Source organism: Xenopus laevis, chromosome 1L, assembly GCF_017654675.1.
Source record: "Xenopus laevis strain J_2021 chromosome 1L, Xenopus_laevis_v10.1, whole genome shotgun sequence".
Lineage (NCBI taxonomy): Eukaryota > Metazoa > Chordata > Amphibia > Anura > Pipidae > Xenopus > Xenopus laevis.
The window spans coordinates 204,175,429-204,201,577 of record NC_054371.1 but is presented as its reverse complement, the minus strand read 5'-3'; the positions used below and the strand labels follow the sequence as shown (position 1 = coordinate 204,201,577).

Below are 26,149 nucleotides of genomic sequence, written 5' to 3'. Positions count from 1 at the left end.
GGTATGGGATCCGTTATCCTGAAACCCATTATCCAGAAAGCTCCGAATTACGGAAAGGTTGTCTCCCATAGACTCCATTTTATCCAAATTTTAAAAAATTATTTCCTTTTTTTCTGTGCAGGTATGGGATTTGTTATCTGGAAACCCATTATCCAGAAAGCTATGAATTACGGAAAGGTTGTCGCCCATAGACTCCATTTTATCCAAATAATCCAAATTTTAAAAAACTATTTCCTTTTTCTCTGTACAGGTATGGGATCTGTTATCGGGAAACCCATTATCCAAAAATCTACAAATTACAGAATGGCCATCTCCCATAGACTCCATTATAATCTAATAATCTAAATTTTTAAAAATGATTTCCCTGTTCTCTATAATAATAAAACAGTAGCTTGTACTTGATCCCAACTAAAATGTAATTAATCCTTATTGGAAGCAAAACCAGCCTATTGGGTTTATTTAATGTTTAAATGAATTTCTAATAGATTTAAGGCATGAAGACCCAAATTACGGAAACATCCGTTATCTGGAAAACCCCAGGTCCCAAGCATTCTGGATAACAGGTCCCATACCTGTATTTATAAATGTCAAATATTACAAATGTTTCATAGTTAAATCGGGTTGAAAAAAGACAAAGTCCATCAAGTTCAACCCCTCCAAATGAAAACCCAGCATCCATACACACACCCCTCCCTACTTTCACATAAACTATATATACTCATACCTATGCTAACTATAGAGTTTAGTATCACAATAGCCTTTGGTATTCAAAAAGAAAGCCAGTAGCACACTGAGTCAGGTTGCAGTTGTGTTCAAAAAGAATTATTTTATTAAGCCCATGGTTAATAGCCTTTGGTATTATCTCTGTCCAAGAAATCATCCAAGCCACTCTCAAATAGTAATTTAATAATTTAATACAGGTATTGCATCCCTTATCCAGAAACCCAATATCCAGAAAGCTCCGAATTACGCAATGGCTGTCTCCCATAGACTCCTTTTTATCTAAATAATCCAAATTTTTAAAAATGATTTCCATTTTCTCTGTTATTACAAAACAGTAGCTTGTACTTTATCCCAACTAAGATGTAATTAATCCTTATTGGGAGCAAAACCAGCCTATTGGGTTTATTTAATGTTTAAATGCATTTCTAGTAGACTTTTGGAATGAAGACCCAAATTACAGAAAGATCCGTTATCCGGAAAACCCCAGGTCCCGAGCCTGTAGTAAACTATTAATAACAGCTCCAGTTCAAATCAGAGCTGTTTTTTGTTTTATTTTGTGTGCCCGTACAATAAATTGTAAAAAATAACTGATATTTAGCTAAACCTATATTTGCTGAAATAATTACTGGATAAAAACCTAGGATCAATCAACTAAGCTTTTCTAGTTATTAGTGCCTGTGTATATTGGTTCTCACTTCCATTGACTTTAGTGACATCACAATGAACTGGTAGAACATTATGACATCACCGTATGCAAATGAGCAGGAGCCAGGTGTTTCAAAATATTCCTATGACCACACATTGTGACATCATACTTTATGCAAATTAGCAGCCTAGGTGTCAGGAGACACCGGGAATCCTGAGTCATTTCTAGTTATTTTTTACCATGGAAACATCTAAACATCTATTAGTCTTTATTTTTTTTATATTATTCTTAATTCAAACAAGCAAATTCCAGATTGCAGGTAAATATATTTTTATAGAATATTTGCCAGTGAATATGTTATATTTCTATTCCTGTTTAATGTTATTATCACTTGTATTTATACTTTATATACCTGATTCCAATAAGATACAGTAAATGAGACTGTGTGTGTAAACTGAATATATTAACAAATACTGAACTACACACCCAACATATTGGGCTCAGAATTAATGAATTCAAATGTTTATTGGTAAAAACGGGAAGCAGATGTGGGTTTTCGTGATTGAAGAATAACAAATTGTTCTCTTTCTCTCTTTTGCAGAAGCATTTAACAAGAATGGTGAGGATGAGGACTATATAGATAAGAACAATTCAGCTGAGATGAACCATTTCTGCCTGTATCCTCTATAACTATTTATGCTGATGGTATATAAGGAATAAATCCATCTCTTTTCTTTTCCCTGCAGATGAAAATGTAATTGCTCTGAGTCGAACAAAGAAGAATCATATATTTAGTAAGATTTGCTCTTCTCTTATCTTTATAATCAACACACTAGGCCCATATAATCCTAAATGACAGTCCCATTAGCGATACACTTATCAGATCACATATTCTGTTAGGGAGCCCGTGGCTTATTTGTACATAAGGTATAAAGGATTCTATTTTACATACAGAAGCAGATGAAAATGCGCTAATGCTGATGAGGATACATGATAAATATTTGAAGAGGAATCCTGCTTCTTTCCCTAGTATAGAGAGATACATATGTTTCTAATTGCTGGTTTATTTAACCATAGCTAATTCTATTGGCTGAATAGTAGAGCTATAGAATTTACACATACCTAGGGCCACATTTACTTAGCTCGAGTGAAGGAATAGAATAAAAAATACTTTGAATTTCGAAGTATTTTTATGGCTACTTCGATTCGAACTAAAAATCGTTCAACCATTCGATAGTCAAAGTACTGTCTCTTTAAAAAAACCTTCGACCTCCTACTTCGCCACCTAAAACCTACTGAGCATCAATGTTAGCCTATGGGTAAGGTCCCCATAGGCTTTCCTAGCTTTTTTTGATTGAAGGAAAATCGTTAGATCGAACGATTTTTCCTTCGATCATACGAACAAAGGAAATGCGGTAAATCCTTCGACTTGGATATTCGAAATCGAAGGATTTTACTTTGACGGTCGAATATCGAGGGTTTATTAACCCTTCATATTCGACCCTAAGTAAATGTGCCCCCTAGTGACCATATGAGAGATACAGAGGTGGGACAGTTAAATGATGGGATTTTCATCCTTTCATGTGGACAAAAATAACACCCATAGATATTTAGTCATTTAAAGCTCCATACCCTAGTTAGATTTCATTTATACTTTTTTTTTTTCTTGCAGAACAAGGAAAACCAAGCGTTGCTCCTCCTGTTAATGCAGGAGACGACGAAGTGAAATGCATTCCGGATGAGCCAGGTAAGATTTAAATACTCATATTAATATGCTTTAGGCTTTCCCTTGCTCAGACTATTAGTACAAATACACTTCTTATATGCACCAAACTTTCCTTCTCCCCTTTTTTAAAACATGCAATGAGTGTGTTTCCTCAACCTTCCAATGTAAGTTGCATTCTATTCTGTAGGGTTAAAATGCCTAATGTTTTCTGTATCTGCATTTACTTTAATGATATTTCATGCTGCCATGTAATCTTATTTACTTACAGAAATTCCAGACCTATTTGCTGATGAAATGGACAGCACTAAAAAGTTAATAATCTACAGTGGTTGTGGTGTACTTGGCTTCATAGCCGTCGCAGTGCTGATATATATTTTTGTGATAAAACGCTTCTTCAAGAAGTAAGTATGGCTTTCTCCTTTTCCTCTTTATCTTGTACCCCCATAAAATAAACCATTTATCTTATTCTTTTCCTGTTTCCTATTACAGAAAAACTGACACTAAAACAGATGGATTAAAGGAAGCAGAGGAAGGCGAGGCAGGACTCGTCACCATAGATACAAATGAAAAAGAAACCCAAGAGGGGGTACAAGTGAAAAGAAAGAAGAGAGTGAAAAAGAAAGTGAAAAATGATGAGGAAGAGACCCAAGAGAGGGTAGAAGAGGAAGAGACCCAAGAGAGGGTACAAGTGAAAAGAAAGAAGAAAGTGAAAAAGAAAGTAATAAATGATGATGATGAGACCCAAGAGAGGGTACAAGTGAAAAGAAAGAAGAGAGTGAAAAAGAAAGTGATAAATGATGATGATGAGACCCAAGAGAGGGTAGAAGAGGAAGAGACCCAAGAGAGGGTACAAGTGAAAAGAAAGAAGAAAGTGAAAAAGAAAGTGAAAAATGATGAGGAAGAGACCCAAGAGAGGGTAGAAGTGGAAGAGACCCAAGAGAGGGTACAAGTGAAAAAAAAGAAAAAAGTGAAAAAGAATGAAAATAACGATGAAGTTGAGGCAGAGACCCAAAAGAGGGTAAAAGTAAAGAGGAAAAAGAAGAAAGTTATTGATGCAACAAATGAAATTGAGGAGGCAGCTGAAGAGGCTCCGGAAAGAACAAAAGTGATGAAAAAGAAAAAAACTGTAAAAAGGATAAAGAAACGGAAGGTGCAGGAAAATGAAGAAGAAAGCAGTGAATAATTGTTCCAAGATACGTAACATACAGGACAATCATTTTGGATATCAGTTGTGAAAATCAGGGCCGGCCTTAGGCCAATTGGACCAATTGGGCCCAATTGGGCCCCGCACCTCTGGGGGGCCCCGCACCACAGGGCAGCACAGATAATATTTCCCTCAGCACATGATGCTGCCTGGCCTGCCCCCAACTTTGAGAGTCCAGCCCATCCCCAAATCCATAGGTCTAGCCTGCCCCCAACTCTCATAGGCCCAGCTTTCCTCCAACCTTGATAGGCCCTGCCTGCCCCCAATCCAACCAAGCCTGCTCCCAAGCTGAATCGGCCCAGCCCCAAACTAATTGGCCCAGTCCACTCTCCTATTTCCTCCCTCTCTCTCTTACCCTGTGTGCCCCTATTATGTTACCTTGTCTGCCCCTTTCCTTTCTATTTTGTGCCTGTATGCCCTTATTTTCCTAAATACTTGGTGTGTCAGTAGCCAGCAACACTTTGTCTAGGGGCCCCGCCAACATGGTCCCAATTGGGCCCCACATTTGATAGGACCAGCCCTGGTGAAAATATTGGAAGCTGTCTGTAAAGTATAAAAGTACACATAAAATAAATGAGCAACAATAAAATTGCGTATTGTTTGTTTTTTTAAACTTGGTGCCGTGCATCTATGATGTTTAAAATAAGGATAGGAGATAAGAGATTATACAGTATTCCGGTCTGCCAAGCTGTGCAGCGTGTGAATATTGTGTCCTATGAGTTTTGTGGGTTTGTGTATGAATGGAGCCATGAATATGAATACTTCTGCTGCTATTATCCATGCTTTTACATTACATGCTGGGCACTAGCAGGTATGCAGAATTCGGCTGTTTTTCATCCCATGCTGGGCTGCACCAAGGAGTTTGCTTGAGAGGTTCATGCATGTCATGCCCCTGAACGGAAGGATTCGTTTATAGCAATTCAGGCAAATAGTATGACCAGTGCAGAAGCAAAAGCTTAGTAGGTCAGAGGTGGGGAAAATGGGTATAATAGGAACAAGGTATTGGCAAGAGGAAAAAATCCAGAAAACCTAGGATAGAAATAGTTGTGATGGGGGGATAGGCAAAAAATGGAGAAGGAAAAAGGATGGGAAAAAAAAGAAATATTATAAAGGGGGATACATTGTCAAAAAGAGAAAGATGATAATGAGGAAGGAAATAAATGACACAGAACATGGATGGGAGAAGAATTATTGAAGAGGCAGTTAAAGAAGTAAAGGCAAAATCATTTAGGGTACCGAAAGTTAGGCACCCCAAGTGATTACCCCGGGCCCGGTGCTGCTGTTAGCAGAATATTGTTAAATTGCAGATAAAATTGTGGACACACAATAACTGTTTTGTTTAAAGGGTAAGGCATTTTTTGATAGCTTAAGCACTGATCCCCAGTTGCTTGTGAGTAACATGTTGCTCTCCAACCCCTTGGATGTTGCTCCCAGTGGCCTCAAAGCAGGTGATTATTTTTGGATTCCAAGCTTGGAGGCAAGTTTCAGTTTCTTAAAAACCAGGTGCACTGTCAGACAGAGTCTCAATGTAGGTTGACAATCCACATAGGGGCTACTAAATTACCAATCACAGCACTTATTTGGCACCCCAAGAACATTTTTCATGCTTGTGTTGCTCCCCAACTCCTTTTACTTCTGAATGTTGCTCATGGGTTCACAAGGTTGGGGATCCCTGGCAACAAACCGACAAATCTAACAGTTCACATGTATAGAACAAACTTTTCCATTAGAAATAGTTAACAGAAAAAGTACAGTTCAAGAGATATTCACCTCAGAAGTGTCCCTGTACTAATCCTTCAGTTCCACACAGACTCTGTGCTGGGGGTCACTGACCCCCAAAAACACTACAGTGTTCACTTCCTTATATGACATCACACATTGTACTGGCAGCTAACTTAACTCCTATTGGCTGTGTCTGCTGTCAATCTGCCACTACTTCCTGTGCTGGGCTGTGCTGGGGAATTTGAGCAGCATTCAGGTAGTGAAGAGAAACTGTTACAAGTTTGTGAGAGGGAGGGGGAGTGTGGGCTTGTGCAGCAGAGACTTCAACTGTGCAGATGGGGGGATCAAGGTGCTTGGGACCTGGAGTTTTACGGATAATGGATCTTTCCATAATTTGGATCTTCATACCTTAAGTCTACTAGAAAATCATATAAACATGAAATAAAGCCAATAGGCTGGGTTTGCTTCCTATAAGGATTAATTGTATCTTAGTTGGGATCAAGTACAAGCTACTGTTTTATTATTGAATTGAATTTAAAAAATTGAATTATTTGATTATAATGGATACTATGGGAGACGACACTTGTACTTTCCAGAAATAAATTATTTGGGGGGGGGGGGGGTCCATGTATTATTTTGTGTATTTACCTCATAAAAAAATCATTATTCAGCAGCTGACGCGACCTCCAGGACTATTTGTATGAGCTTGAGGCTTTCCAAATGAGTTGAATTTTTGTGCATAAAGTAAAATATGTTTCTGGTATAGATCCCTATATCATGAAACATATAACTTTTTAATTTTTTGGTATTTAGAGCTCTACATCTTGTTCCAGAAGTGGAACACTTAAACAATTAAAAAAGGTATCGTTTTCCTAGGTAAATTACCGCCCCCCTGGTCAGAGAGACAGGAGAAGGACTGAGTTAATAGGTATAAAAATTAGCTTTTACAATGGTATTTTTACTTTTTGCTTTTTGTGAACAACCCCTTTAAGGCACAAAATGTCTCATTGTCCTTAATATATTGGTAATGGGTTGAGTGAAGACGATCTCTTCTGTTTGTCTACCAGAAAACTGCACTGGCTCATGGTCCTGTCAGTGAGCACCATGGAGTGATCCTCTTCCTCCTACTGCTTCTTGCACTTGCACATGCACAGTAGAGTGGAAAAAAACAAAAAAGCCGGCATTTTCAATCTACTGCGCATGCAGCATCCCTGGGATTTTGAAAAAAAAAAAAGCCAAGTAGGACCCAGGGCCAATACAGTTTTCTGCACCGGCCTGGGGTATCAGGTATTTAAATATAATAACTGGGGGTGCCTAATATTTGTCAGCCTCCAGTGATTTCACCTTCCCTTCTCCTTTAAGGGGTGCCCAAATGGGTCACTGTACTTGCTGCATTCAGGAAACCTCTGAGACTGAGCTGAGATCTAATCACAGCAGTGCATTTGTGAAGCGCTCCCTGTGTGGACTCCAGCAGATCAGTCAGTGCCAGACGGATTCACTTGTGCTAATGACAGAACCCCTTGTGTCCAGATATGGAGATCTTTAAACAGGAGCTCCCCAAAAAGTGGCACAGCACCCCTTGGTGTACAGAGGGCAAGTAAATCTGCTCTCTCAGGGGCAAAGGCTCTCATTGCAGAGAAATTGCTCAACAAATAAGGCAGCTTCCCAAGAATTACAGTAAAGCTCCCTATCTGCTGCTGTACAACAACTCTAGCAGTTAGACTTAAAATATACAGCACACAGTAGCTTTCCTTCATGAATCCAGTTGTGAACACTGACAACTCCTATTTATCCTCAGTTAGCTGTTGGCTGAGCACATTGGGATCCGTACAATGCAGCAATGATTAGATCCTGACTGTAGGCATTGTAACTGCAAGAAACTGATAGCTGCACATACTGTACTTGATATTCAATACACATATGGGACCTGTTATCCAGAATGCCTGGGACCTGGGGTTTTCTGGATAACGGAGCTTTCTGTAATTTGGATCTTCATTCCTTAAGTCTACTAGAAAATCATGTAAAGCTCCCCATAGACGCAACGATTCTTCTTGCCGAACAACCGATTTTAGCGAAGTCCGACCAATCCTTCGAAATTATCATGCGGTTAGTGGGATTCGAACGACATCTTACGATTTTTCGGCCGACATCTGTCAGGTAATTGATCGGCCAGGTTAAAAAATCTTTGTCGGTCCCAGTGCAATCTATCTATGTTTGCAGGGCTAAGCAGGCAGCTCCCCGTTGTTTTCTTGGAAAATTCGTCTTTTTAGTTGATGGTCAATTAGTGCGATCGTTCCGAGAAAATCGTGGTCTCACGATGAGGATCTATGGCCAGCTTAAGGCTCATTTTGCTTCCAATAAGGATTAATTATATCTTAGTTTGGATCAAGTACAAGCTACTGTTTTATTATTACAGGGAAAAAGGAAAATCATTTTTAAAGATTTGGATAAAATGGAGTCTATGGGAGACGGCCTTTCCGTAATTCAGAGCTTTCTGGATAATGGGTTTCCTGATAATGGATCCCATAACTGTATATAGAATCAGAGTCCCTCACAAATACCTGGATTTTATATATAGAAAATGAAAGCAGGTGCCCATTAGCACTATGAAGGGACGCTGATTTTAAGAACTCTTTTCCAAAAAAACATCTTTGTTGTAGAATAACTGGCCCATGGCATCATGGGAAATCTTGGGCAGTAGTATTATGGGCTTAATGCTTAAATACATACAAATAAATATATATACAAACCTGACCTGAGTAAAAAAAAGCATTATATTATCATTATGTATATATATATATATATATATACCTAAATCACCGGCGTCCAATCTTCTAGTCATTCCCCAGCTACACATCACGGCATCGTTGATGTTCTATATTCCCCATTATACTTTTACATCACTAGTAAATGAGAAGGCCACTGCATAAAGCTTAAGCGTATGTGTTAATATCCAGATGTCCTTAATACCAGATGTCGGCTGAATTAAAATGCTAATTGTCAGGCAACACTATTCCATACCTCCCAACATTTGGAAAATAGATAGAGGGACAAAAAGACATTTTTGACCATGCCCATTTTAAAGACACACCCCTAAATACCACATCTATGTTACAAAATTTGGCAGGTTATGGAAAGTTTGAACAAATTTCTGGGGGGTTTAGGGTCAGGTTTTATATGTTATTACAGTTTTGCTAATGAAGGTGAAATTGCCCTTTAAGCTACAAGTCACTGTTTCCCCAAGCGACCTGCTTATCTTAAATAGTTACAATTGTTTCTTTGCTCATCTTAAATTGTTACAAATGTACCTACATGCAGCTGCTATGTATTCTGGGCTCTCTGCCAAAAGCCTCTTATTTAATCAAATTGTAGAAACTTTGCATCTTTTTCTGGCTGTTCAGTGCAGGAGATCAAAGAGAAAGTCGGGACATTTCAATAACAATCCGGGACTGCGGGCTGAACTGCAAAAAACGGGACAGTTGGGAGGTATGGTATTAATATCATTAGATATTTCTTTGTGGATGGAGTTAAAATATAAATAAAATAACATGGTATTGGAGCTGAAATGTAAGAGGCTAACTATGAAGTTAGTGGAGGAGGAATACCAGCCTAGGGGTGTTTTTCTCTATTTTGGCTATGGTCCTTGCTTCAAGTAAAAGTAAACCTTAAAGGAGAACCAAACCCTTAATTATAAAAACCCCTACCCATACTCCCCCTCAGCCTAGCTGTTACCCCCGGTAAATGCCCCTACCTCTTTACATACCCCTCAGTAGAGTCCTGCAGTGGGTTGGGTACCCACGGGTTACCCGCAAAAACCTGCAATTTGCTGATATTTCCAGTGCGAGTATAGACGCGGGTCCCAAAAAATGGATCCCCGCAGGACTCTACCCCTCGGTGCAGATTCTGTGCAGGGGAGTTCATAGGCACCATCTTCTCTTTGGTAATCTTTGGGAAGAGAGTGGTGGATCAGCTCATGTGGAGTTAGAGCAATGGTTCGCGACAACTGCGCATGTGCCGAAATTAACTGAAATTGCAGAACTGCTGTAAGAAGACCCGAAGATTACCGGAGAGAAGAAGATGGCACGCGGGAACTCTGCTGCACAGAATCTGGACAGAGGAGAAGGTTAAGGGGTAGGGGCATTTTCCAGGGGTAACACCTAGGCTGGGGCGGGGGAGGAGCACGTAAGGGTGTCTATGTAGGGTAGGGGTTTTTTTATAATTAAGGGTTTGGTTCTCCTTTAATGCTACAGTATTCTTCCATGCTTACTATACTGTGGCTACAGTTTGGGGAAGTCTCTTGCCACCAGGCCCGGACTGGCAAATTGTGGGTTCTGGCAAATGCCAGGGAACAGAGCCGGGCAACCTGGCCGGGCACCGGCTTAGTGTGTGCTCAATCGCGCATGTGCGAAAATACGCCCCAGCGCGCATGCGCACAAGCGCATTTAAACGCAAATTACCAGCGGCATCCAGGGAGACACAGGACCGGACATGGGGTAGGTGAAAGAGCAGGTACGTGCCTGGCGCCGCCCTCAGCTTTGCGCCCTAGGCACGTGCCTACTCTGCCTACCCCTAGTTCCGGCCCTGCCAGGGAGGCTGCAGTAAGATGCCATAGACAGTCACTATTTAGTGGGCTGATAGGGGGCTGTTTGGGCTTCTGTGAACTTGGAATGACAGGGCCTATTTTGACTCCCATTCCAGACCTGCTTGCCGCTACGTTAATACCCTCATAAACAAATCAAGATCTGTACTCAATTGGTTTGCTGAGATGGGAGTGGAATAACCTGACTGGCTGCCTAAAGCCCTGAGCTCAAACCTTCTGTGATATAATGGTATGCCAATTGTGAGACAGGCCTGGTCCCCATCATGAGGGCCTCACTAATGCTCATGTTGCTGATCCAAAGTAAATCCCACCAACCATATCCCAACATCTAATGAAAACCTTCCAAGAAGTGTAGAAGATGATCCAGTAGCAAAAGGAGAACCAACTTCATATTAATTCCCTGAGTTCTGGAATAAGATGCCGAACATAAAAGTGCCTGGGATACTGTTTGTATGTTTAATAAAACAAGTATTCCCGCTTGCCAATAGTCCTCTTTTCATTCTGGTGTTTGCACACAGACAATATAACAATAATACCAGCTCAGTTGTGAGATATTGGACACACAGAGATAAGATGCACATGTTCTGCTTGTTCATACATTAGCATGTCTGTTCTTGGGATCTCTCTGAAATAATCCGAAAAGGCCATTGCCTTAATAGTAGAACCCAGGGTCACATCCATTCTGCCTGCAGATCGATCAGCTGGTAGTGGCACATCTTTTAATGATTTTGAGTCGGATGCCATGTTGAAACTGGCAGTGGAATTTCTGGCACTGAGTCCTGTGTTGAAGTCTGGCTTTGATGCATGCAATGGGATCTCCTCCATGTTTAGGAAATTGTTTTTGTTAGTGGATAAACCCAACAGCAGAGATTCTCCTGGGTCATTTTCTATCACTTCCACTCCAACAGCATCACAGCTACAATCTTCTTGTAGGATAGAAAATGACAGAACCTTTTCACGTTGCTATAAAGGAACATTAACAGATTCACTTTACAGGAAAAAGGACAGCACAGCAAAGCAATTGCAAATGGGTAACCCCCTTTGTGAATTATGTGAAAAGTAACATGTTGGGGGCACTCCCTTCTTGACAGGCACCTGTGGTTGGTAAAAAAAAAGATTTGCTCATTTGGCAACCCTATCCAATAAGATCTTGGGTTAAGATGGCCATACACTATAAGATCCACTCGTTTGGCGACATATTCCAGATTACAACAAGGAGCAATGGGCTCCGACAGGTCAATCTCCTGAAAAATGAAACCTCCCGATCGATATCGTAGCCAGATATCGAACGGGAAGACCCGTCAGAAGCCCCCATACACGTGCAGATAAACTGCTGAATTGGTCTAAAGGACTGATATCGGCAGCTTTAATCTGCCCGTGTATGGCCACCTTTAGTGTATGGTCCCCTTTACTTTGCACCTGGGGAACTTTAAATGAAACACACGTGTGGGATGTACCTTTGCAGTAGTCTCCTTGGTGATGTTGACAATGTCACTGTGCTGAGGATTGGGAACATCTGGCAAGAACCAGTCCTTCATTCTGAAACACCAGACAACACAATTGGAATTCTATTCCCCATAAGGAACTTTGCTGTTCACATACTGTGCTTAACTAACACTGTCTGCTCTCAGTAAAGGGCTGTTTGGCTTATTTAGTTTAGGCCCCTATATTACTCCCAACATTTAGCCAAAGCCCCTCTAAGCTCATTTCAGGGCTGCAAACATTTTAAAAGGATTGTTTTATCAATCAGCCATAGTTCCAAGAATATTTAGGACATCAGAATTGTTCATCTCAAATATTGCTTTAACTGGTGTTCAGAGATGGGCTTTTCGGGAGTATTTTGAAGAGCAAATATGTCCATAACTGCCTTTCAGACTGGGCCTCTCCCAAGCAGGATTCTAAACCTGCCACAGTTCCTTCAGATAGTCTTCCTATCATAGCCCAGTATCTACTTTGTTCATTATGGTCACCCTTTCTGTACTGAACCACCTAATGTCCACACAATAAGGCTATCTTATATACGTATGGGATCTAATATCTGAAATGCTTGGGCCTGGGCTTTTCCATAAACGTATTATGGAGCGCTGTGCCTTAAAGGGATTGTTCAACTTTAACTTTCAGTATGATGTAGGAAGTTTGCAATTGGTCTTAATTTTTATGTGTTTTTTTATCATTTCTAATTTTTTTATGCTAAATATTTTAGCACATTTTTGTCATTTTGGCAGCTATCTGGTTGCTAGGGTCCAAGTTAACCTAGCAACCAGACAGTGGTTTGTAAGAGAGTCTGGAATATGAATAGAGGAGGGCTGAAATGTTTTTGTATAATAATTTTTATAAAAGATCCAGTACTTGTATAATATTTTAATAAAGAGCTGCAAGGTAGATCTGCACTCTACAATATAAATGAGAAATGCACGTTCTGTATTCTTACTTGCTTAGTAAAACAGCACCAGCGCTGACGAACAGTAGGACTAGTATCAAAACGCCAATCCAGGTGAGGATGCCTAATTCTGTGTGAGCTGTAGGAAGATACAACAATTACTAAGAGTAACAGCGTTCTCTTCATCACTAGGTTAGCTTCTAACAGTCCTTTAAACTGCACTGTAGGTAATTAAGTTGGGTTATTGCAAACTGTTGGATCTGGACATCCTTCATTTCCCAGCTGGTTCTGACTCTCTAACAAAAATGATGCTATGTCAGATAGTACCCATGGTGACACCCATGCATCAGAACTTTCAAGTGGTAAGAATTCGGTGCCTTCAAGATGGAATAAGCATGATTATCCAAATCCTGTACAGTCCAATGTTCTGTTTTTATACATCAGAGGAAGATATATTAGCAGACTACATATATAAAGAGCATAAAGGCCCAACCCTGTCCTAACATAAATCCAGGAGAGAGAAACCATATTATTACGGGGATTATGGCATGATTTTTATGGTATAGTTATTATAACTAGATTACACCGTGTACTTTGCATGTAATTCATTTTACCATTTAAAATTCTATTCTTGAACCAATAAGTGTATTCTCAGGTCATAGTGCCCAGTCATGTGCTTTCAGAAAGAGCCAACACTGCACAATGGAATTGCTTTCAGATGAACTTTTCTTTCTCCTTGTGTAACTGAAGGAGTGGCTAGTTGGGTTAGCCAGACTTGGATTTTTAGTATCGCATGCTGTTCTCATATCTAACACTAGGTGGGACATGAGAGCATTTTTAGCAATGCAGGTGTCAGGGAGCTGTTATCTTGTCACCTTGCCATTGTTCTGCTGATAGGCTTCTGGGGGGAAAGGGAAGGGGGGGAGATATCACTCCAACCTGCAGTGCAGTAGTTAGAGTGACTGAAGTTTAAGGGTCAGGGCACACACTAAGATTTGGGAAGATAAGTCGCCCAGCGACAAATCTCCTCTTCTTCGGGGCGACTAATCTACCCAGAACTGCCTCCCATTGGCTACAATGTCAATTGCTGGTGGGATGGCACTCGGGGCGTTTCATTTTCCGAAGTTGCCTCACGAGAAAACTTTGTGTGACTTCATAAAACTAAGTGCTCTGAGTGCCTTCTCGCCAACGATTTACATTCTAGCCGGCAGGAGGCAGAATCTGCCCATGTGCCCCTGCCCTAAGAGCTTGAGGGCATATATTGTGCTAAGCAAGAAGTATAAAGGTGATAACAGGTCACAGATATACACTGGTGGCTAATAGTGTGCAGTTTAGCAGCACATTGGTCAATCGAATTGCACTGATCTAACAGAGCCGTCCACAGGACCATTTATTAAATCACTGGTGTAGAGTGGCTCCTGCTGGTGTGGAAATGCTCATCCGTGCTCATGTAGAAGAGCATTATCATAGGGTCAGGCACTTTTGCATCAATTGCTTTAAATATACTTTGTACTTAGGAGAAGAGAAGGACATTACTGTTATTTAGAGTCCTGAATGCATAGGCCATGCTTGGGATCCCATCACCCTTCTTGGTTCTTCCCGATATCCTTACTTCGTATTCGCTTCCGCTTCTGAGTTGCGTTAGCTCATAATGCATTTGGGACGAGTCGTTCACAGCGATATCTATAGGAACAGGGAACAGTGTAGGTGTTTAGGTGCAGGAACTCACGGGATGTTTTGCAGTCACAGCTGAATTTTTAAATTACAAAAATTTAGGTAAACATATAGAAAAATAAAAAATTATTTCCAAGATGTTTATGTTGAAATCATGTGTAGAGACATGTATCTTTTGGTTATATTAGCTCTGGGGTGACTGCAAGCAACCAGACCAGTCTCATAGCTTTGTATAGCAGCACTGATACTTGCATATTCATTTCATTGAGAACCTTGCTGCTTTAAAGGGGTATTTACTATTGGGGCTACACAAAAACAGAGGCCATCTAGGGATGCAGCATTATAGTTATATAGTATATAATACACAAAAGCCATGAATATCCTGTAAATTATATCCTTATAAACGGTGAGTTCTGATGTCATCAGTTATAAACGGTGAGTTCTGATGTCATTTCTGTCACATGACTCACCGAAACTTGTGTATTATAATAAATAAAGTACCCCCAGTTGCAAAATATGAGGATATTAGAAGTTACCTCGGAGTTCCATGACCTGTATAAAAACACTCGGCCTTCGGCCTCGTGTTTTTATATGGTCATGAAACTCCTCGGTAACTTATAATATCCTTATATTTTACAAAAGGGGGTACTTTATTCACTATATATTATAGTTTATAGTTGTTGAAACTATATATTATAGTTTCAACAATATTAAAGGTGAACTAAACAACAGTTGTATGCAAAATTAATTAACATGCTCTTCTGAGCATTTTTGCAATTTACATGGATTTTTTCTATGTTTTTTTCATGATATTACCAGTTTTTCACTGCTAGAATTATGCTTTCTCCCAGTGATGCTGAGATGCTACTGTGGGCAGCTGACTGGTACCAAAGGGCACAGTTCCCTCCCTCGTTTAGATATACATTTAACCCTTTTACTGCCAACTGATTTGGTAATTGCCAAACCATTTTTGAAATTGAACTCTTTCAATTTAGGGGCCTTTCCTGGGAGGGTCTTTAAGTTTACCCAGAAAAACAATATATTGTTTTTTTTTTCAGGACAACCTAAGCTTTCAAAATATGATAGAATTTTGGTGTAATTCCACTTCTGTAAAAAGATTTAGGCTTATAAGTGTCTACAAAATCATGTTTCCCATAATACAAACAAATGCAGTATACCAGAAACATAATTTAGTTTATGCACAAGAACACAGCAGATTTGGAAAGTTATGTGTCACCTGAACACATCAATACCAAATATGTATAGTTTTATGGAGATTTCTCACTTGTATAGATCAAAATCTCCAGTCAGTACACTACCAAATTTCTAAAGTACCGCTCCACAAAACTGCATACTTCTGATTTTAAGGCCAAACATTCTGCTAACAATAGCTTTACCCTAGAAAACAACACAAGAACAGATTCTGACAAATCCAAAATGGGTAAATATATTTATGTACTCCAAATGACCAAGTTGCAATTCTTTTCTAAAGTTATAATTTTTTATAAAAATGTATGAAATATTTGAACAATTACCTCAAAGCTTCCTGTCTACAGCATCATATCTCCCACATATTAGTTATCCAGATAAAGCACCCTAAATATGAAAGCCTGGGATCTGCTGAATAGTTTTATGCTGAATACGTGTGCTATCGGTTCTGTAATTCCAGATACTGCAAAACCAACACATTTACAGCATTTTTTGAGGGGCAAAGGTACAGAAAAGTACATTCACCCCAGAAAACCATATATTTTTGTAGTACACATTCCTTTGAATCCAAATTGGTTATGCATATACTACCACACTGCAAAGCTACGCTAAAGGCATCTTTTTTTTATGACATTTCTGAAAATCGCCTACAACTACTGCAATTTGCCAGATTCAGTGTCAGACTGGCCCTTAAAGGGCCCCCGCCAGGCCAGTCCCCTCTCCCGATTGGATTGGACAAAAACACACAGGAGCGCAGAGCGGCGCCTTCACGCAGTGGCTCTGAGCATAGGGGTGCGCATCACAGTAGGGAGGCGGGGGGTCGGAGGGGGGCCCTGGACAGTAGTCCCGGTGGGCCCCGGGCCCCCCAGTCCGACCCTGGCTGGATTTATTTCACCCAATTTCTTACATACAATGGTAAACTGGTAAAACACCCTAAATAAGATTGCCAATGTTCTACTGAACAGTTTGATTCCCAATATGCATAGATATACCAAAGCAGCTGGCAAATGTGGACTCCAAGTGAAAATAGTGCATATGAATTTTCTCGGCTGCTAATTTGACTTCTGTGAACAAAGCCCCCTGACTGTGTATTCTGTGCCACAAGACCCCCCTAACAGTACAAAGACACCCCAAAAGCATGTATTTTTGTAAAGTACACATTCTGGGTCCTTGGCAGCGTTGAGGGTCCCAGGATCTGCAGAGCCTATGCAGCAGGAAGTGAGTGGGCGGACACTGGGGATGCTGAAGTTGGGATCTTTCTATTTCTTGTGACATTGCCAGTAAGAAGTTGGATCCTACAAAGTTCGCAGCCCCCTTGGCTCGTTGCCTAGGGGATTGTGTCACTGCTTAACCCTCTGCTACATCAATGCAGTGGGTTTTGCTCTTAAAGCGCAGAACATATCTATTACGTTCTTCTTGGTGCTTAGAGCACTTGCCTGCCAGCACGTATCCCATATGAGCGTGGAAGGCAAAGCGTTAAAGAGGTTGTTCACCTTTAAATTCACTTTTAGTATGATGTAGAGAGTGACATTCTGAGACAATTTGCATTTGGTTTTCATTTTCTACTATTTGTGTTTTTTGAGCTATTTAGCTTTTTATTCAGCAGCTCTCCAGATTGTAATATCAACAATCTGGTTGCTAGGGTCCAAATTACCCTAGCAACTATTCCTTGATTTGAATAAGAGACTGGATGAATAGGAGAGGGACTGAATAGAAAGATCAGTAATAAAAAGTAGCAATAACAATACATTTGTAACCTTACAAAACATTTGTTTTTAGATGGGGTCAGTGACCCCAATTTGAAAGCTGGAAAAAACAAAGGCCAATGGAAAAGTTGCTTAAAATTAGCCATTCTATATCATACTAAAAGTTAACTTAAATGTGAACCACTCCTTTAATGTTTGTCTTGTGAGGTTAATGATTCTGGTAAGGACTAGACCGTCAGTCATATATGGAACTACAAGTGACGGGGGGGGGTGTGTGTAAATATTTACATGATAAATTCCAAAAAGTCCCATCTTGCCATATAACATAGGGTAACACAAGAGCTACAGTATTAGGGTTAGTTCACACGAGGAGATTGGAGGAGATTTTGTCCCCTGGCGACTTCTGAAATGCGTTTTCAGAATTCGCCCGGAGTTGCCTCACTTGGAAAACAAAGCGTCGCGTGTGCTTTAGCGCAGGAGACTTTTCATTATACCGGATGGGAAGACAAGCAGAGGGAGTTCGGGGAGATTGTCGCCCATTAGAAGAGGCGATTAGTCACCAGACGACAAAATCTCCCAGAATCTCCTTGTGTGAACTATCCCTTAAGACATCTTTCTGTTTCTTGAGCTCCAGCTTTGTGTCCCCACTGCTGGGAATGTTGTGAATTAGTGATGTGCGGGCCAGCCCGATATCCGCGGGTTCGGCCAACCTCGCACTCTTCCTTGTGGGTGGCGACTGTCAAATACCGGCTTCCGACGTCATCTTTTATAGACGCTGCGCCTGCTCAACCTGCCCCTTTTGTGATGTCATCAATGGGTCACCGCGGGTCTATAAAAGCAACGCGGAAGTCGGATGTGGCGCAGGCCAAGTTAGGGCGGGTTAAGGTCGGTGCGGGTTGAGGAAATCCCGACCTGCACATCGCTATTGTGAATAGTTCTCTCTCCTGTACTCACACCATGTGCCCACAGCTGCTCCCTCACATATAGTCAGTCGGGCAACTCCAGCAAGTGAATTAGAAGCTGGACATGTCCATTCTATTTTCTACAGGAGGAGTGGCTGTCAGAGCATGGAAATGTTTATTTGCCTTTTATCGTATCTTTGTTATGTTTCAGTTCAGAGTGAGACTGTGAAATTTTCCAGATGTAGCAGATAAAGAATTGCACAGAGATAAAGCCCATTAGAAACCACACTGCTTGTCATGCTTCTCTCTCGCAGCTTACAGATCTGGAACCTGATTTACTAGCAGTGTGCATATTTCTACTTTATTCTTTTCTGGAAGTTTAATGGAGATTCACAACGACTGCAGAATATTGGTCCTTGCTTCACCTGACCTCTAAGGGCAGAGACAGACGAGAAGAATCAGGGAGATTAGTCACCCAGCGACAAATCGACTCTTCTTCGGGCGACTAATCTCCCCAAACTGCCTCCTTGCCGGCTAGAATCTAAATCGTGGGCGGGATGGCACTCGGATCACTTTGTTTTCCGAAGTCCCCTCAAAGTTTCCTCGTGAGGCACGATTAGTCGCCCCGAAAAAGAGGCGATTTGTTGCCGGGCGACTAAATCTCCCCGAATCTTCTCGTCTGTCTCTGCCCTAACTGCAGTCCCCACCACCCACAGTAGCAATCAATCTCATAAGATGCTGCCAGGAATTTTAGTTAAAAAAAAACACAGATGGACTGCTAAGTGTTAAATATCCTCTTAAAGGGCTACTATACCTTGAAGAGGAATACCTATGCTAAAGGGGTGGTTCACCTTTAAATTAACTTTTACTATGACGTAGAGAGTGATATTCTGAGTCAATTTGCAGTTGGTTTTAATTTTATCTTATTTGTGGTTTATGAGTTATTTAGCTTTTTATTCAGCAGCTCTCCAGTTCGCAGTTTCAGCAATCTGATTGCTAGGATTGCATTGATTCGTATTTATAGGAGAGGGTCTGAATAGAAAGATAAGTAATTAAAAGTAGCCTCAGGTGGTTCCTGGTTGAGAATCGCCCCTGAATGACCCCCATTTGAAAGCTGGAAAGAGTCAGAAGAAGAAGGCAAATAATTAAAAAATTATAGAAAATAAACAATGAAGACCAATTAAAAAGTTGCTTAGTATTGGCCATTCTATAACACACTAAAAGTTAAGTTAAAGGTAAACCACCCCTATAATATGTTTGTAAATACATAGAGAGATACCTTGGTCTTCTGCAAACACATATAGAATTGCTAATAGAAATATGCCTTACACAGAGTTTGGTTCCGGGTTATGTCTGCGAAATATATTCTGTATCCCACCAGAAATCCCAGCCGCTCCTCTTCGGGTATCTCTTGCCACTGAACGGCCGCAGAGTGCGCGGTTATATTTCTTATGGTGATATTTACCGGCCCTGTTCTAGGAACTTTGAAGCAAAAATAATTTTGTCCAATTAAAATCAATCATGGGAAATAAAAATATCATATTTGAAGCTGCAGCAAAATGGAAGACTGTGCAATGCGTGTGAAATGGAAGTAGAAAAGAATAGATTTCTCTTTCCTGGTGTATTCTTCACCGGTGGTGTCCAGCTGTCAGAGAAGCGCTGCAATCCTGCTGAAGAGCCTGTTTGTTTCAAATAATAGGCCGATTTTTTTGAGATATAACCAAGTAGATTCTTTTAAAACGTATTTGGGTCGTTTTTCTGCCAGCTGGAGAACACTGGTGAGCCATAATACCATGTTACCTAAAGTGATACTGCCTAAAAAATTATTCTTCAAAACCTATAGGTCATGTTGATCGTTTTTCACTGATAGATCTGTTTTTGTAAGTAATTGTTACTTGAATTTCCTAAACCTGACTGTTTTGCCAAACTGAATGTCCCTTCTCAAACTGTCAGTTAGAGTTTTTCTATGCTAAGAGACTAATGAAGCTAGTGTCGGACTGGGACACTAGGGGCCCACCCTAAAATCTTGGCCAGGGGCCCACCAATTAATCTTAGACCAGGGGCCCACTCTTAGTACTATTTTTCTTCCTCTCCTCACTCAACCTCTATTCTCTTAGTCTCTTTTCTTTACATACTATACTCTATTTTTCCATCTATTTAGCCTCTTTTGTTGGAATGGCCATGAAATAGGCCAAAAGGTTAGCAGCATGAGGGCCCACTGACACCTGGGCCCACCGGGAGTTTTCCTGGAATCCCAGAGGGCCAGTCCGACACTGCTCAAATATGTTATCATAATGTAACAGCATCTGCAAATAGTTAGATGACAAAATTATAAATAGCATGCAAAACAATAGTATTGGAAAACAATAGTGATTTGTTTATATAATATAGAGTGTTTATCTGTACAGGTATGGGACTTGTTATCCAGAATGCTTGGGACCTGGTGTTTTCCGGATAAAAGATCTTTACGTAATTTGGATCTTTATACCTTAAGTCTACTAGAAAATCATGTAAACATTAAATAACCCCAGTAGGCTGATTTTGCTTCAATAAGGATTAATTATATCTTAGTTTGGATCAAGTACAAGCTACTGTTTTATTATTACAGAGAAAAAGGAAATACATTTTTTAAAAATTTGGATTATTTGGATAAACTGGAGTCAAAAGAGACAGCCTTTCTGTAATTCTGAGCATTCTGGCTAACGGGTTTGCAAATAATGGATCCTATACTTTGCATTTTAAAGTTTTAGACTGTATCTGTAACAGGAGCACCCCTGTCTGGATGACCAGGCATCTCTCGAAGCTTCTCTGCCCCGTTCTAGTCAATAGGACAAGAGGGATGGACCTCATCAGGAGATGCATTCTGCATAATTAACTAAAGCATTGGTGTAGAACTGCTAGTATCCTGAAAAATAAATGAAAATACGTGCTTAATCCCAATGGAAGAAGAGTACTGTGAACAATTGCACAGTAAGTTATTTGTATGGGTTCATTTTCCCAGTTACTATTTCATGAAGGGTCACTTATGTAAGGGGATGTCCAGTTGGATGCTGGTATAGGTATGGGACCTGTTATCCAGAATGCTTGGGGCCTGGGGTTTTCTGGATAAGGGATCTTTCTGTAATTTGGATCTCCATACCTTGTCTACTAAAAACCATTTAAACATCATATAAATCCAATAGGGTAGTTTTTCCACCAATTTGGATTAATTATATCTTAGTTGGGAAAAAGTACAAGGTAGAGGTATGGGGCCTGTTATCCAGAATGCTCGGAGCCTGGGGTTTTCCGGGTAATGGATCTTTCTGTAATTTGGATCTTACTAGAAAATTGTGTAAACATTAAATAAACCCAATAGGCTGGTTTTGCTTCCAATAAGGATTAATTAATATCTTAGTTTGGATCAAATACAAGCTACTGTTTTATTATTACAGAGAAAAATAACATATTTTTTTGCATTCTTTGGTTAAATAAACGGAAAACAGGTTTCTGGGTAAAGGATCCTATACCTGTACTGCTTTATTATTACAAAAAAAGAGATGTGTTTTGAATTATTTCATTTTAATGGAGTCTATAAGAGACAACCTTCCAGTAATTCAGAGCTTTCTGGATAACAGGTGTAGGGAATCCGTGCAATATCATTGCACTTATCCCTGTAAGGGCAGAGAGCCTGTGTCTTAGTGCTGTAACTGAATCGCACTGTGTGACTGAATGTGCTGGACTAACCTAAAGAGAGCTCTGAAGTATCCAAAGAGGATTTGTGAGTATCCTGTTTAAAGGGACAGTACCCTAAAGAGCGCTAAAGATAAACAGGCTGTGTAATAAAGGACATTAAAGGACTTTATAGTTTTTCTTAGTTAGCTAGACAGATTGCGCTAGCAAGTTAGTTAGTGAGGCCCTATTGCCACTGGTTAGGAGTGCTGCATGTATTAGGTGCCCATTTATTTTATATAAACTGTTATTTAGTTTAACCAATAGTGTGTGTGTGTTATTACTGTATTCCTAGTGGGGCCAACCGTAGGTCATTCCCGGATCCCACTAGGTGGAGGCACTGCGCTAGTAAGTACCAGGTACCCAGTCTCTCCCAATACCACTGGGGAGTGGCTCAGGTTTGTCCCGTGTCATCAGGTAAGCGCCACACATGGAGTGTAACACAGACAAAAGGGTGTCGAAAGGGTTACACAGGTTTTTGGATAGCAGATCCTTTACCTGTATATAGTTTATTACAGCAGGAGGGTTAAAGTTTGATTTTCACAATTTACTAAATCTTTCTCTGTTTGGGGCTCTGACTTTCCCTTATAGCACAGGGCCCCAGCTCAGCTCTGAATATAGTACAGGTATGGGATCCCTTATCCAGAAAACCATTTAAGGAAAGGGGATCTCTCCCACAGAGTCCATTTTAAACAAATAATTCTGGTTTTTAAAATCATTTTCTTTTTTTTCTCTCTGTAATAATAAAACAGTAGCTTGTACTTAATGGTAACTACGCTGCATGACTCCATACTGGTGGCAACAAAATCCTATTTATGTTTTAATGAGTGTTAGCAGGCTTAAGAGATAGAGATCCAAATTATAGAAAGATTGCTTATCTGGAAAACCCCAAAGCATTCCATATAATAGATCCTATACCTGTCTAGCCACTATAACTAAAGATCTCTGAGTAAAACATAAGAGAGGGTCTTAATTCTGGGTTAATCATGACCTGTGGCTCTTGTTCTAAATGAAATGGGACCATGTAAGGTGGGCACTATCCATACAGAATCTCTGCTGTTTGGGAAACTTTAACTATATCCAGGGAAGGAACTAGGGGTAGGCATAGTAGGCACATGCCTAGCAGGGCCGGATTTAGTGGACGGGAGCCTGAGGCCGCTCGGTCCTAGCTCTCACCCGTATACCCCCCTCGGGTGTGAGCGCACATGCGCACCTGCACCGGAGCACTGGGGAGCTGTTCTCCCCGGTAAGCAGCTGGGCGGCATGCAGCCCCTATTATTCTGCCGCCTTAAGCCCAGGCCTTTGTGGCAAGGCACGTATCTTCTCTGCCGCCTACCCCCAGTCCAATCCCCTCTCTCCCCAACTCTTTGTGTCATTTCTCCGCCTTTTTGGTCTTCCATGTGCGTGTCAATTCATCCATGCAAGCATCATTTCGCCTATGCGCACGCTCAGCCGGCGCTCTCTATATCATATAGATGTATATCAAACAATGAGCTGGTGCACTCAGAAAAACAAGGTCACTGCCTGGGTGCTGGTTGAAACACAGATAAATATCCAATACAACCAGTAAACCGCACTCACAGGGCATCTGGTCGTGAAAAATAAAGTATTTTTAGTTACTTCAACGTTTCGGCTTCCAACTTAAGCCGTCCTCTGGAAGTGTATACACATATGATAAATGACTAGTGATATTGTGGCAAATAGCTATTGAGTGGTGTGTCAGAACTGACTGTGTAGGCCACTCATATCACTAGTCACTTCCATTCATGATATGACTTATTTCATGATATGGCTTATGTCAGCATGAATAAGTGCAATGGAGAGGAAACACAATTATCTAAATGACTCACAAGGTTACAGAAAACTAAGGCTGGGGTGGTTCACCTTTATGTCAACTTTTAGTATGTTATAGAATGGCTAATTCTAAGCAACTTTTCAATTGGCCTTCATTTTTCCTTTTTTTTTTTTATAGTTTTTGAATTATTTGCCTTCTTCTTCTGACTCTTTTCAGCTTTCAAATAGGGTTCACTGACCCAATCTATAAGCAAATGCTCTGTAAGGCTACAGATTTATTGTTATTGCTACTTTTTATTACTCATCTTTTTATTCAGGCCTCTCCTATTCATATTCCAGTCTCTTATTCAAATCAAACCATGGTTGCTTGCTAGGAAAGTTTAGACCCCAGCAACCAGATTGCTGAAATTGCAAACTGGAGAGCTGCTGAATAAAAAGCTAAGTAACTCACATATAATAAAAAAAGAAAACCAATTGCAAATTGTCTCAGAATATCACTCTCTACATCGTACTACAAGTTCATTTAAAGATAAACAACCCCTTTAATAAATGAAATTACAATATAATTACAGTACCTCCTTCTTCTCCGTAGATGTGCGTTATTCCGAATGTGGTCTCCTGAGTAACATTCCCACAGGTCTGCCTGTCGTACAAGTGTATCTTTATTGTGTATGGCTTTGAGGCATTGGGGACTTGCCAAAGAAGTGAGAAGATAAATAACAATTATTAAAAAGTCTCACAGAACTGAGGAGTTCTAAAGGAATACAACTCTATGCACAGGGAATTGACAAAAAGAACCTTGAATGTGGAACAATACAATTTGTTCCAAGGACAGGTCATGTTATTCCATGTTGTGGTTCCTAAGTTCAATAAAAGATTATTAACCAGTAAAGAACAATATAGCTAGAAATACTACATTTTATATACTAAACTTACTGTGTTGGGCTAAAGATTTAGCATCTCTATAATAGTAATGATCCAGGCCTTCAAATTTGTCAGGAGTTTCCCATCTTGGATTCGGTCAGTGACACTCACATGCTCAGTGCGCTCCGGGCAGCAGTTGAGAAGCTAAATTTAGTGGTTGTTGCAAATTATCAAGCAGAACATTCATCTCAAAATAAGAGTGTTCTTCTGTAAAAAAATACCCTCAGGTGCTAAATAGTCTATCAGACCCCCTGCTCAGGGTCAGCAAATCCAAGGAACTGTAGCACACTGATCCAGTTTTTAATTTGCAAAAGTGATTTATTGGCTCTTAGTACACAAAGTAAGGCAACGTTTCGGACCACAAGCCTTGATAAAGGGCCCAGTGTTGTCCGAAATAATGTTGCCTTACTTTGCCAATAAATCACCTTTGCAATTTAAAAACTGGATCAGTGTGCTACAGTTTCCTTGGATTCATCTGTCATATAAGCTGATGCTACAGGGCTGATTATTACATTCTGATGCTAATTGAGCTGGTTTGTGAGCTGCCAATAATCGGAATTATTTACTAGTAATCGGCCTTATATTATGCCATTTATATTATATATATAGTCATTATCTTGTACATCCGTTCATAAGCACAGGTAATTGACAGCAGCACAGAACTTTAAGCAATTAACAACTGCGCAATACAACTGCTATTGACACAACTCACTAAGGTAACCCTGGAATTTCCTCCAGGTCCTTTCTGAATAGCATCAATGCACATTCAGCTTTACATACTTCTTAGCTTCTTGCACTTGCTCTTGCTTTTGTAAATGAGCCCTATACAGTGTCGGACCCAGCGGGAAACGGGGAAAAAAAAAAACGGTGAGCCCCGACCCTTAATGGGCCCCCGCCAGGCCAGACCCCTCTCCCGACGTTTTGTAAAAAAAAAAGTTTTCTTTAGGCACAGGCAGCACCATCTGGCATTCATGCAGGAGTGGCGCCTTTCAAGCAGGCACGCCGATCTGCGACTTTCAAAAAGGTGCACCGAGCGCGTTCAGCGAATCACGGTAGGGGGGTCGGAGGGGGCCCTGGACAGTAGTCCCAGTGGGCCCCGGGCCCCCCAGTCCGACCCAGGCCCTATAGGAACTTGAATAAGAAATGAGGGTGTTTTTCTCAAAAGCTTTAATGAAAGCTGAGGGATCACAATCAGCTTAAAAGGGTGGTTCACCTTTAAGTTAACTTTTGG

The 26,149-nt window shown here is 40.5% G+C and overlaps 2 protein-coding genes across 2 annotated transcripts in view; one reads left to right on the top strand and one right to left on the bottom strand.

Moving 5' to 3' along the window:
- Positions 1–1,608: 1,608 nt before the first annotated feature.
- Positions 1,609–4,278, top strand: LOC108695745 (uncharacterized protein DDB_G0283697). The gene is made up of 7 exons (XM_041585087.1): positions 1,609–1,688; positions 1,971–1,988; positions 2,116–2,163; positions 3,042–3,116; positions 3,364–3,496; positions 3,585–3,777; positions 3,844–4,278. Exons 1-7 carry the CDS (start codon positions 1,610–1,612, stop codon positions 4,276–4,278), a joined length of 981 nt encoding a protein of 326 aa, XP_041441021.1. The 5' UTR covers position 1,609.
- A 6,776-nt stretch (positions 4,279–11,054) lies between these two features.
- LOC121395519 (interleukin-31 receptor subunit alpha-like) overlaps positions 11,055–26,149 on the bottom strand; it is a 48,353-nt gene continuing 33,258 nt past the window's right edge. The window contains exons 12-17 of the mRNA XM_041569105.1: positions 24,570–24,686; positions 19,822–19,974; positions 14,538–14,684; positions 13,053–13,140; positions 12,079–12,160; positions 11,055–11,584 (exon numbers count right to left, since the gene is read on the bottom strand). Coding sequence (XP_041425039.1) covers positions 11,162–11,584; positions 12,079–12,160; positions 13,053–13,140; positions 14,538–14,684; positions 19,822–19,974; positions 24,570–24,686 — 1,010 coding nt within the window. The 3' untranslated portion in view covers positions 11,055–11,161. The remainder of the gene's footprint in view (positions 11,585–12,078; positions 12,161–13,052; positions 13,141–14,537; positions 14,685–19,821; positions 19,975–24,569; positions 24,687–26,149) is intronic.